At 43.7% G+C, this 13439-nt stretch overlaps 1 protein-coding gene across 1 annotated transcript in view; it reads left to right on the top strand.

The window, feature by feature from the left end:
• Positions 1-3811: 3811 nt before the first annotated feature.
• The window catches only part of SEMA3D (semaphorin 3D), a 111044-nt gene continuing 101416 nt past the window's right edge, over positions 3812-13439 (top strand). Inside the window, exon 1 of the mRNA XM_056846855.1 lies at positions 3812-3944. Within this exon, the coding sequence (XP_056702833.1) occupies positions 3812-3944 (133 nt within the window). The remainder of the gene's footprint in view (positions 3945-13439) is intronic.

The raw sequence follows: 13439 nt of genomic DNA, 5'->3' as shown, positions 1-13439 counted from the left end.
CTCCAGACTATATAGATCAATTCCCCTGGAGAAAACAGCAGCTTTGGAAGGTGGACTCTGTGGTACTGCCCCCAAATCTCCTGGATTTTCCCATGTCAGAGCTGGCAACCCTGGACTTCTGCTCCAGAGAAACATCTCTGCAAATTTAGAACGCTGGTAAGGACAATACAGGTTCTCCTATTGGGATGGATGGGTCTGTACATCTTGGGAGGCTGAGGACTGTACATTTAAAATGGATGACATCTTCTTCAAATTCTGGAAAAGATTCAACAGTTTCTTCCAGGTCAATATCATAATTTGTTTGCTATCTTTTCCAGAAGTTGGTTAAAAAGAAATGCCTCTTGCTTACTTCTGTGCATTGGCCTCCAAAACTGCCTGTGAGAAATAATTATCTGTTACACCGGATCTATGGCTCACTTTTAGGATATTTAACCCATTTCAATCCTGGGGTCCACGTGCAACCTAATGCAGAATTTCCCTGCATCAGATCGGTATTTACAAACCTGGTTATGAAAGGTTCCAGACACATGGAAGCATCTTGTGTATGCAGATCACCTCTCTGGATTGGACTGGAAAGTATTGGCTGGGTGTGCAGATGTAGCTGTCGTCCATCAACAAGAAGTTGCTTTCAGCATGATCCTTTTGACAGCCAATATGAACATGCGAATAAACATTCTCAAGGAACACATTCCTCATAGCTACGTTGCAGCTCGGGTTGAATCAAGGCGCCTGTATGTGTGAACTGCAATGTTCCTGGCTTAGGGTAGGAAGAATGTGGGACATGTCTGAAAACAGAGCCAGATCCTGTTGCCCTGGAATTCCTTTGAAAATAATGGTTTTGGTGCATGAGTGACAAAATGGATATGCACTTCTCATTAAATTCATCTGTTTTTAATTGGTGCGTGTTGCTTGTGATGCACATATGAATGATTAATTGCCGACAGCATGGTGCCACTTAGCTGATGCAGGTTTGGTTTGTGCATATGTACAAACAATGTGTTTGTATGCTGCTGCTAAAGACCGAGGTGGTGACATTTGTTCCATTCTGTTGTAAATTGTCCCTGGGATGGGAACAGGGTTTGTGCTATCCCCTGAGGGTTATTCTGTAACTTGTGGCTTCAACACCTTCCCATTTTAATAGCTTTTTCTGGCATTATTTGCTGCTCTGCTCTCAAGATGTTAGAATGTGTGCGAAGTCTAGGAGGCCAAGTTCTTGCTTTGTCACTTAGCAGGACACCTGAACTGTTCATGGTCTTCAGCATGAGTTTCGCCAAGCTCTTAAAGAACAGCTAATGGCTCTCTAGACAAGAATACAGCAGATACCAATCTGGCTTCTGTTTTCCTCAGATTTCAGAGTCCCAGCTAACAATGGCAAGGGTAGAAAACAGCAGAGCACTGAATAGCCTACAGCTTCCCAATTAGTCAGCTTGGTTTCTTCGTCCAAACTTACCTGGATATGTGAGAGTATTTCAAATTGTGTTGGGTCACCTTGCTGTTGCTGCTTCCACTTTCCTGAATGGTTCATATGAATGATTCCACCAACTCAGGATCATTCATGATGTAAAAACAGCTGCACAGTATGTCAGCTATGGATGTACAGTGATGTCACTGAAGTCAGTGGAGAATGAGGACGTGAGGTTGCTGTAAATGAGAAAACAAATAGTTTTGCAAGATGGGCCAAAAACACCAAAAAGTGAGGCATGTGTTCCAGTACTGCCAAAACTGTTTGCAAAAGACTTGGAATAGTTTTCATTCTGCTCTACAACCTAGTACTGTTTACTGTTTTTCAACTAGTTTCGATATTTATCGGCTCAACAATGGGAAGTTGAAATACCGAGTATATCTTGCTACAATCCATTTTGTACGGGGTTCTTTGTTCTTCTTCCTGTGTCATCACTTTTTAATTTTGAGAGAACCAACTATTGTTGGACTGATTTATTGGAACTGTTGGTCACTGTATATTTTCCCAGAATGGCAGGGTTAGCCCGAGAGGACGCTGACCTGCTTCTGCCTTGGGCTTTTTTGCAGTTAAGAGCACTCTGAACTACCGTAATGCACAGGGTTCTGTCATTTTAAAATAAATATGTAAGAGCTGAGAAATAATAGGTGAGGGAGAGAGAATGAATCAGTTTCTCTAAGGTTGCCTAGCACCTTTGTGGCCAGAAAGGATTATTGTGCTGCATTTTTTATTTATAGTATGCAAATAGATAAGAGGGAAGGAAGGAATCTCACTCGCATAGCAAGGAATTATGATGATGGGGGAATGGGGGGACATTCATGACTTTATAATCTTGACAGGATTTTATAATCTAATAATTTAAAAGCTTGACAGCTCCCATTTATTTCTTTTTCTTGGAAGGGAAGGAGGGCAGAATATTTTGTAAACTGACTTCCATACATCAGGCTGTGCCCAGCAGCTGTTCCTGGGACAGGGCCATGCTGGCATAACCTCCAGGACTCCACTGGAGGTGTCAGAGAAATTAGGGTGTGGCTGGAGTGCTTCTGGGGTCCTCTTGGTGCTCCGGATGGAGGGCAGTGCTGCAGAAAAAGGGTATTTTAGCCTAAACCTCAGTTTAGCCTGGGAGCTTGAAACCTAAGCAGAGTTGGCCACAGTTAGAACTTGGATGGAGGACCACCAAGGAAGGCAAGGGTTGCTATGCAGAAGCAGTCAATGACAAACCACCTATGCTTATCTCTTCCTTATCTCCATGGACCTGGGGTCACCATGAGTCAGCTGTGACTTGACAGCACATTATTCACTCATTTCACAGTCTAATGATGAAGTGATTAAAAGAAAACCTTCAATGTAAACTGGGGTGATGGGCGAAGACAGTTGTCGTGAGCCTCCACTGAAAAAATTAAAAATGAATTTCTAACAAAGCAAGATGCCTTAAAGAATAAGAGGTGGAGGCGAGGAAGGGGATCTGTGAAAAAGAATTGAAACTGTGCAAGAAAAAAAACAGCACAAGCATGTCACAACCTAACACATCCTGAGGTGTTAGGGATGCCAGCCTCCCAGTGGGACCTGGGGATCACCTGGAATTACAGCTCAATTCCAGAGATTAGTTCCCCTGGAAACAATGGATGCTTTAGAGGGAGGAGACTAAAGCACTGTAGCCCACTGAGGTCCCTGCCCTCCCCAGGCTCCATCCCCAAATCCCCAGGAGTTTCCCAACCTGGATCTGGCAACCTCACCACCCATCCCCTGCCGGTGGCTGGGGGGACCTGGCAACCCTGAAATGAACAGCTTGCTGGACAGCGGGCTCCCTGCTTCACAACTGACAAGCAGGGCCTGAGCTGAACTCACAAGGTGTGGAAGGATGCCTAACATGTTGGTTAAAAATACAGAAACATCCATAGGTGCTGACTTAAAAAAAAAAGATTGCTATTTGTAAAGCTTTTAGTGAGAAATATCAAACTGCTTATACAACTCTCCAGAAGGAGACAGAAATAACAGGCGACCATAGCTAATGAGATAGGATCACTGAAGAACGTAAGGCTGATTCTTGCATTCTCTCCTGACGTGCGCTGAGTGTTCATGAGATAAAAGTTCCCTCCAAAATGGCTTGTGCAGTAAAACAAGCCAAGCTATGTCTGACTGAATTCTCTCCTACCCAAAAATCAGCTGCATTCCATTTTCCCTTCGGCTATCTTTAAAATCTCTTCTGCCAAGATGCATACCTTTGGTTCATCTTCACAAGCTCAGTTTGCAGATGTCATTTAACCTTTTTTTTTTTTTTTTTTTTTTGCAGATTTCAACTGAATTATCTGAAGAAAGGATCCGGTTTTCTTCAGCATACATGCAAGGAAAATGCCTGGAGAGATCAAAGCCAGATTGCTCCAAATGCTGCACATCTCTGCTATATTCTTCTTTGGAATACTGCTCTTGCCAGTCCCTGGAACATCAAAACAAAATGTTCCAAGACTTAAACTCTCCTATAAAGGTAAACAATTCAAGTAATTCTGCATTGTTATTCAGGTTTTGGTGAAGTGCTGCTAGTAGACCATTTGTGTTCTTAAGGGGGGAAATAGTAACACTTTTCTCCTCGCTCTTCTTTCAGGTCATCAGCAGGCACTGGATGACTTAAAAATGTTTGAGGCTGAAGCATATTTTTTCAATAATGTTTTGTTTTTGTTGAGGGTGGTCTGACTACAAAGATACAGTAATGGCTATGAATATTTTCAGGCATCGCGGACTGTATAAGAGCTCTCAAGGGGGCAGATCCTGTCCTCGGGCTTTATGTTTGATGTCCCTGGCATACAGCATGGTAGGGATGGTCTGGCACCTGGGTTGAAGTAGTGATGGGGAAGGTGTTGGGGAAGAAGCGAAGCAATGCCTGAGTTTGTCTGACCAAACTTAGAAAACTGCTCAGTTCCACAGCAAACGGGTTTCTCTGTTCTTTCTCGGTGGGTCCTGCATTTCATACTAAAGCTTTGAGGAGTCTTTTTTTTTTTTTTTTTGGTTTAATTTCACAAACATTGCTCTCAGAAGCCTTTGTGGGAAATGTGTTTTCATAGTGCAAATGTATTTAACATGAGGCTTTTTGAATAAATCACTTGCTACGGGAAGCTGAGAAGCTTTCCAGAACTTGGTCAAAAAAATTCAAGAGTTGGATGGCTTCTCCCCCTAAACTGCCCCCTAGGTTCTGTACCATCTTCGAGCTTTTCCATCATACTGTTGAATATCCCCACTGGGCACATTTATTCAGTTCTCTCACCGTGTATGTGACTCAAGGTAAAAATAGACTTTGTATGATTGCAGAACTTGTCCTAACTCATGCTGATATGTGAGCCAATATTTTTTCCTGCTAACTGTAGTCCTCCCCCACCCCCGATACACCAAGGAAGTTGAGGGATATATTAATGTGTTTGGCCATAACCTTTTCAAATTTAAGTTTGAAGAGCAGTATAGGCATGCTGAGAACTTAATTTGAACTCCCTGAGTCCTGGTGGGACTGTCTTTCCTCATAATTCCCTGACAATTTTGTTTTGAGAAGACTGCCATGACAAGTTGATTTTTGGAGGCACAAGTGCGTGCCACCAAAAGGGGGCATTCCTGGGGGCAGGGATTCCTAAGTCAGCTTCCTAAGTGCTTTCGCCCCAAGAATGCCCCCTTTTGGTGGCAATCACTTGTGAAAGCCACCCTTAGCCACCACTATCACCTAATCAGCCCAGGGCACTTCACTGCTTTGCCATCCATGGCTATTAATGCAGCCTGGCACCACATGAAAAGATTTTTCTCCTTTCAGACTCTGAAACTTTATCACCCACTTTCCAGTGTTTTTTATGGTGTGTTTTCCACCTGCTTTCTTACTGTTTTTGTTTTCTGCTGAAATTGCTTAATCACTATTTTTATGCAGTTGTATACTGCTTGTATACCCCTGGTCATTTATTGTTGGCTTGTTACTGATGGACTTTGTTTCATGTTATTTTGTGATGATCTGGATAGCCCAGGAGAGTCCAGTCTCATCCTATCAGGGATGCTAATCATGGTCATCGCTGGTTAGTATTTGGTTGGGAGACCACCAAGGAAGTCCAGGGTTGCTACACCAAGGCAGGCAATGGCAAACCACCTCTGAACATCTCTTGCCTGGAAAGCCCTATGGGGTCACCATAGGTTGGCTGTGACTTGATGGTGCTTTTCAGCACATATTGTTGAACTGTTTTAATTTTGTTAGCTGCCTTGACTAGGACTCTGGACAGGTGACCTATTCATTTTCTAACAGAAAAAATAAAGGGTCAGCTGGTACAAACTAAGAAAAGGTACGGGTTATACTCCAGGATGATATTTTGACATATTCTGAGAAAATCATCCAGAGAGTAAAACCTTATTTTATTCATACTTGCTCTTCATTACTCCTTATTGTTTTGCTTACTGTTGGTGGACTGCATGAAGCTTGTTGAACATTTCACATGACAGAATTCAATCCGAGAATGGAATGTCTACGGAAAACAGCATTTTGACAAAAGCTGTAGTCAGAATTGGATTTGGCTCTTTTATAAAGAAATTTTTGAGGCAGGGAAGCCCAAGATTGAAAAAAAATTCAATGAGGCACAAATTCCATCTTGCCAGTAGAGCAAGTATTCTGCCAATATATTTAACAACGTTAAAGTTACAACCTTGATAATATTTATAAAAATACTGTCAATTTGATTTGAAAATATTCCACTGTACCCTCCAGATACTGAGAAGCAAGCCTTAAAATGAATTTGCTGCTGGATGAGTGGTTAAACTCCAGTGGAACATGTTGCCCCACCCCAATATTTTTAAATTAATTCTCAGTGGTGGCCTCTTATGCTGGCCAAGCTTTTTACTGTTATTAATAATATAGAACATGTGTCTAAATGGTGGGAGCCCTGCATTATGAGCCTTATATGCAAGAAGGATGCAGAAAATATAAAATGACAGGCAAGTCAATCTTTACATATAGTCTCATTCTTTTGAGACTATTGAGGGAGAGTATGAGAGGCCTCGAAATATTTTAAAAATACTGAAAAATACCTGAAATGGCAATTTAGTACCATTCTTGGTTAACACATGCCTGCAGGCAACACCCCACCAGCATTCTCTGTCCCCTGCAGGGGCTCAGTGAAATGATGGGTGGAGAATGGTGCATGACATCACTTCTGGCTAGGAACCCAGAAGGGACTTCCTGCTGCATTGCATGATGGTATAGGAGCATTTCCTATCTCTATGGTTTTTAGATGGAAATTATGTGATGTGGTGATATCACTTCCTGTTTTCGAGCTGGAAGTGACATTTCGCTGTCATGAGATGCTGTTTTCCCAGTCTCCTCCCCTCAAATGTTGGAGCAGGGCTGGCAACCCTAGTATTACTATGGGACTTCTTATTTTTACTGTAGCTTGGGGCTTCAAAGTGTTTTATTCTACAGCTGGATGAGGCTGAATCTTATCAAGCTACAGCAGAAGGGAAAGGTGGGTTTCAGGCACATACATACATAAACCTTTATTGCCATAAAAGTGTTTCAGGCATAGTACCGTCAGTTAGTCCTATCTTCTCCATTATGTACTTGTCAAGTACCCAGGAGAACTAGGGCAACTAGAAAGGGTGGCATTTATTGACTGAACAGCTCCATTTGACTCATCAGTAGGGACCAGTTATGTAGTATACTCCTTCTGTTAGTGCTCTATGAATTTACACTGAAATGAATGTTAGGGAAGACTTTCAGCCCAATCCTAAAGAGGCGGCGGGGGGGGGGGGATAGTTTGGCAACAGCTAGGGCCTCCTAAGAGTCTTCCCTGGCTATAAATAAATAATAAAAAAACAACTTTAAAAAATCTCCGTGAAACTCCCCCATTGAGTTTCATGGCACTGCCCCACCTATTTTGCAGGCGTAACTCCAAGTCTGCAAAATGGTGTGTTCCCGGTGTGTGTGTGTGATAAGACAGATAAAGGTTTCTCTTTTTTGTGCTACTCACCTGCAACCCACATCTTCAAACCTGAGTTTGGGATGAGGGTTTTAGTCCTGGTGGATTATATGCTCTGGAGCATGTCAGGACTAGCAGCTTGAGTACTGTCACTTCCCACGCATGTATCAGGCTAAATCCATTCTGTTATGGACAGTTACACACCCTGAAGGAGCAAGCATGCATTTACTTGGGGGGGGTCTTCCTAGATACTCCGTAGTCGATGAAAAGGCAGGTGGCAGAAGTAGCCAGAAGTGTCTTTGCTTGGCAGTGTATCTAGGACCTGCCTCACCCTGGATCCCACCTGGCGACACCACCAATCAGCTATAGGTAATGTGGATGAGCTCCTTAAAAGAGCGGTTCCCTGCTGTGGCGGTCTGACCTTTCTCTTGTTTTAAAATTGTCCCCCAATAAACCCACATTAGTTTCAACTACGGCCCCCATCCCAGCCTCCCACTTCCTCCCACAGCAGCAGTGATAGCAGTGGTTCCCTCAGAATCTCAGATGGTCTATGAACTACTGTCATTCCCACTTAGAGATGCCAGCTCCAGGTTGGGAAATTTCTGGATATTTGGGGGTGGAGCCATCAAAAGGCAAGGTATGGGGAGAGAAGCAGCATCAGCCGAGTATAATGCCATAGACTGCACCCTTCAAAGCAGCCATTTTCTCCAGGGGAACTGATCTCTCTCAGCTGGAGATCAGTTGTAATAGTGGGAGATCTCGTGCTAGTACCTGGAGGTTGGCAACCCTAGCTGGAGTAGGGTTGCCAGGTCTCTCTTCGCCACCGGCAGAAGGTCTTTGGGGTGGAGCCTGAGGAGGGCAGGGTTTGGGAAGGGGAGGGACTTCAATGCCATAGTGTCCAATTGCCAAAGCAGCCATTTTCTTCAGGTGAACTGATCTTTATCAGCTGGAGATCAGCTGTAATAGCAGGAGATCTCCAGCTAGTACCTGGAGGTTGGCAACCCTAAGCTGGAGAGACCCTGGAATTGCAACTGAACTCCAGCCAATGGAGATCTGTCTCCCTGGAGAAAATGGCTGCTTTGGAGGGTAGACTGTATGGCATTATACCCTGCTGAGGCTTCACCCCTCCTCAAACTCTGCCCTCCTCTGACTCAGGCTGTGCAAAGCTGACAATAGGCCCAGGCCAGATGGGAAATGCAGGCCCCATTTCAAACAGCTGATTAAGTATTTTTATAATCAGTGCTAAATACATATGATTTACATATGGGTAAATACGTGCCATTTGACACGCTTTCTCTTTTCTGCACCACTTCCATATTTTTTCCCCACAAAACAGATCTGGAAAAAAAATCTAAATTGTTACTGTTATGTCTCATTCTTTTCCCTTGTGACACTTCACCTGAGTATAATTTTGCATTATTACTGTAAAAACCATAAATTGTATATTTAAACTTTTAAAAAATAAGTGGGGGGTGTTTGCCTGTCAGCTGCATATAAATAGTACATCCTTCCCTGATCCCTATGTAAAATGCCCCCAAAGTGTAGAGAAGGCAATGCATTTTTGCTTAAAGCAAAAATCAAAGTGAAATATGTTTTAGTGAGTTTTAAGATGTTTAAACATTCAGGATGAATGGCAGAAATTATGGTAATAGCCTTTTTAAAGTTCAGATCGTTCCAAGGCTCAGAGGATGGGATATGTTTTCTCTTTTTTCCATTTCCCCCTCTTTCGTTTTCTGTATCCCTTTATATAAAAATAAAATATAATAAAAAAGCAAAACTCAAAGCAAAACTGGGTGTTCCTGCCCTATTAAGGCATTTGGAGGGAAGTCCAACCATAACTTTGTCAATTGTGGGGAAGAAGAAATGTTTACAAAACAGATTCAGTGGATGAGAGAGAGGGGAGTGTAGCATAATGAACTCATCATGTTTCCGTTCTACAGCTTTCCCATTTTTAGAACTTAAGCATGGAGGTGGTATTTCCGGGCCAATTGCTTGCTTTTTCTTGTAACAATCCCTTCCATTGAGTCCGGCAGGGTAGCCTCTTGGTGACAGCAAAGTTTACACAGCAGCTGAACTGAAAATAAACTTTGAGAACTGTCCCATATCAGCTCTGTAACAATGTAAACAGTGATGGACTTACCAGTATCTTTTGCTTTTCATAACTGTAAAACTATCTCCGTTGGAGGGAGCAGGGGACGGAGAAATTCTGTTGTATGAGATACAGTGCTGTAACTCTGCAAGTTTATTTGTTTAAATCATAGGCGATGAGACAGGGCATAGCTGGTGAACGGAGGCAGGAGAGGGGATGGGGTGAGGCAGCTGTTGAACCTGCTCTGGGTAGGGTGAATACTGCTTGGCTTCTCCCTACCCCTTTGTTACCATGGAATGGGTTCAGCTGACCTGGATCTCCCCCGTGTGACTCCCTAGTGGGATCTCAGGCAAGAAACATTGCTGTGACCATGGTTAACGCTTCTCTTTGTGTTCTGCCAAGTCTTGATAAAAGCATAGGAATTGACAAGGGGAAACAAATAAATCAAAAATGTGCAAAAAGCCTGGAAGCTGAATCAGGGTGAGCTAGGGCTGCCTGCCCCTCCCCTAGCCACAGACGGGATATGGGGGTTAGGGTTGCCAGATCCAGGTTTTAATTTGAATATGCCTTGGATTAAACCTGGGACCTTTGGGATGGCAAGCAGATACTCTACCACAGAGCCAGCCCTCCCAATGACAGAATCAGGAGTGGTCTTGCTTCTTCCTTTCAATCTCAGACTTTTGTTCTGTGCTGGCCAGAGATTTCTTTCCTTGTTTTAATGAAAAAGGTAGAGAAATATAAGTATCAAACATAGGGTTGCCAACCTCCAAGTAGTAGCTGGAGTTCTTCTGCTATTACAACTGATCTCCAGCCGATAGAGATCAGTTCACCTGGAGAAAATGGCCGCTTTGGCAGTTGGACTCTATGGCATTGAAGTCCCTGCCCTCCTCAGGCTCTGCCCAAAAAACCTCCTGCCAGTGCGAAGAGGGACCTGGCAACCCTATCCTCTGTAGTTGTAGGAGCATGCATAATAAATACAAATTTTGAAAGCAGTTTAAAGTTGGGATTGGCGTGTGATCTTTGGTACACACCTGCCCACCTTGATACCCAACCTAAAAAAACCTTCCGGCATGACAGTGATATGTGTTCAGCCTTGGGGATGGGGGTAGTCATAATTCTGGTTCTGCAATCTGCAGAGGTGCTTGTTGCTGAGGAAGCAACGATAAATGCGCATTAGTTTAAAAGTATGTCGATTTGGCATATATCTTAGTGTTGTAGAATGCTCAGGTGCTCTCGTCTGTGCTGCCTTGGGCACCCTCCTCAGGCGCCGCCCCAAAAACCTCCCATCGAAGGCGAAGAGGGACCTAGCAACCTTAGCCCTGCATGTAAAGAGATGGGTATTCGCAGTGCTTTGGAAGACTCGGAGGATGTCTGTGAGCTGTGCCGGAATCAAAAACACAACCTTTCATATGGACAGTTTCCGTTCAGGGGAAGGGGAATGATCCATATTAAGTTACTTTGGTAACAAGGATGGCTTTGCTTTATTTGGCATCCTTGCAAGAAAGATAAGCGGCTTAGGAACCAGGGGAACCTGTGCAAGCCCACAGCCTGAGGTCATCTTTGGAATAACAAATGTTTCAGATTGGATACATTTTAATTTATGGCGTTTACAGCTAATTATTTGTCTTGGCTATGTGATATTTGTGAACTGGGCGTTTGTCTTTTTCACCAGAAACAGAGTTACAAAATAGCATTTCATCATCCCTCTAATAATACTACCTTTAAATTTTTATTTATGTAGCTGTCTTTTTAGCCAAAATTTGTTTGGAAATCTAATGCAATTATAAGGGGGTAGCCATAAATGTCTGGAAAGAGCTATGCCTGTACTTGAAGTACTGCAGGTTACTTGTCAGGAAAAGTGTGTTTAAGGCAATCCTGGCCCTGTATGGGGAGTGGAGTATTTTTACTTGTAAGGACCCTGCATCAGAATCCCTGCAAGACAGGATGTGTGTAAAGTTCCTTCAAGTCACAGCCGACTTATGGCGACCCCTTTTGGGGTTTTCATGGCAAGAGACTAACAGAGGTGGTTTGCCAGTGCCTTCCTCTGCACAGCAACCCTGGTCTTCCTTGGTGGTCTCCCATCCAAATACTAACCAGGGCTGACCCTGCTTAGCTTCTGAGATCTGACGAGATCAGGCTAGCCTGGGCCATCCAGGTCAGGGCAAGACAGGATACAGAATACTAAACTTTTTTAAAAAATAGAAGGTCATAAGAATGAGATCAATTCAGCTCTGATCAAGAGAGGCAAAGTGTTGGGTTTGAGATCCTCCTGTCTGATGGATGTGGCAAAGTAGATGCTCCATTTTTGGTGGGACAACCGAGCTGTGATTACTCACCAGTGTTGGTTTTCTCATCCTTGAAAATGGGCTGTGTTTGGTGCTTTCCACATGTAGACAGGCTTACATAGGGTTGCAAGGTCCCTCTTTGCTACTGGTGGGAAGTTTTGGGGGCAGAGCCTGAAGAGGGCAGGGTTTGAAGAGGGGAGGAACTTCAATGCCATAGAGTCCAATTGCCAAAGCAACCATTTTCTCCAGGTGAACTGATCTCTATCGGCTGGAGATCAGTTGCAGTAGCAACTGACAACGGGGGTTTCATGCAGAAATTTTCTCTGGAAGTTTATTTTTAATTGCCAAGACTCTTTGAGTTCCCAAGTTGGGGGGAAAGGAAGGAAGTCTCCAACCCATTGCATTGTGGAGATATGTCCCCCACCCCCATATTTCTGGAAGGAAAGGGGCTGGAGACTTTAAAAAAATGAAATCTGGGAATTGAGAGCACCTCATTCTTATTTTGGTATCAATATAATACTATGAAATGACATATTTTTCTTTTTAAAGAAAAAACTTTCTGCAGCAGGGAGAGCAAATTACTGCTGTGTGGGTGAAACCAAGAAAATCTGAACTCTTCCACCTGCACAGCAGCCACTCAGGCCTTGCTGTGATCTTTCCCAAAGCTTTGGAGCAAAGCAGGTTTGAGAAAGGCCAGACAAAATCTGCAGAAACCCCAGGAGGTACATGAATACACCTGATGGTCTGGGAAGGGGGGGAGAAAACCCTCACGTCCCAGCAGCATTGAACTCGGGGCAGATACTCCACAGTGGAAGCAATCGTGGTTGCAGCTCCAGCAGTATGGTGTCCCTGTCTGTCCCGATGACCGGAGCATGTAAACAGAATGGGTTTCCCATAACTGAGAAGGAATTTTGGATACTGGACAGATGCAAGTGGTATCAAAATACTTCTGAGCAAAACTGATCTTTATTGTGTGTTACCACACTGCATTCATTTTGCCTTTGCCCTCTCCATCTTAGTGTTTGATTGGGGTTGCCAGGTCCCTCTTTGCCACTGGTGGGAGGTTTTTGGGGTGCAGCTTGAGGAGGGTGGGGTTTGGGGAGGGAGGGACTTCAATGCCATAGAGTCCAATGGCCAAAACGGCCATTTTCTCCAGCTGAACTGATCTCTAGTGGCTGGAGATCAGTTGTAATAGCAGGAGATCTCCAGCTATTACCTGGAGGTTGGCAACCCTATGTTTGATACTTATATTTCTCTACCTTTTTCATTAAAACAAGGAAAGAAATCTCTGGCCAGCACAGAACAAAAGTCTGAAATTGAAAAGAGGAAGCAAGACCACTCCTGACTCTGTCATTGGGAGGGGTGGCTCTGTGCTTGCTATGTCAGAGGTCCCAGGTTTAATCCAAGGCACTTCAAATTAAAAAGTACAGATTATAGGTGACATGAGAGGTCTTTACCCAAGTCTCTAGAAATCCACTACCTGTCTGAGCAGACAATTCTGACTTTGATGAACCAGTGATCTGGTTCAGTGATTCAGTGTTTATTCACACTGAATAGGCAGCCTGTGGAAAATCCTGGGAGGAAGGGAAAGTCTTGCCTAGAAATAGCATTCATGTTATTAGTCAAGGACTGCAAATTGTATTACTGTTACTGCTACCATATCCAATTGCCTTCCC

The sequence above is a fragment of the Euleptes europaea genome, chromosome 3, assembly GCF_029931775.1.
Source record: "Euleptes europaea isolate rEulEur1 chromosome 3, rEulEur1.hap1, whole genome shotgun sequence".
Classification (NCBI taxonomy): Eukaryota; Metazoa; Chordata; class Lepidosauria; order Squamata; family Sphaerodactylidae; genus Euleptes; species Euleptes europaea.
Note: the sequence above shows the minus strand (reverse complement) of the source record. Positions and strands in the feature narration are given on the sequence as shown.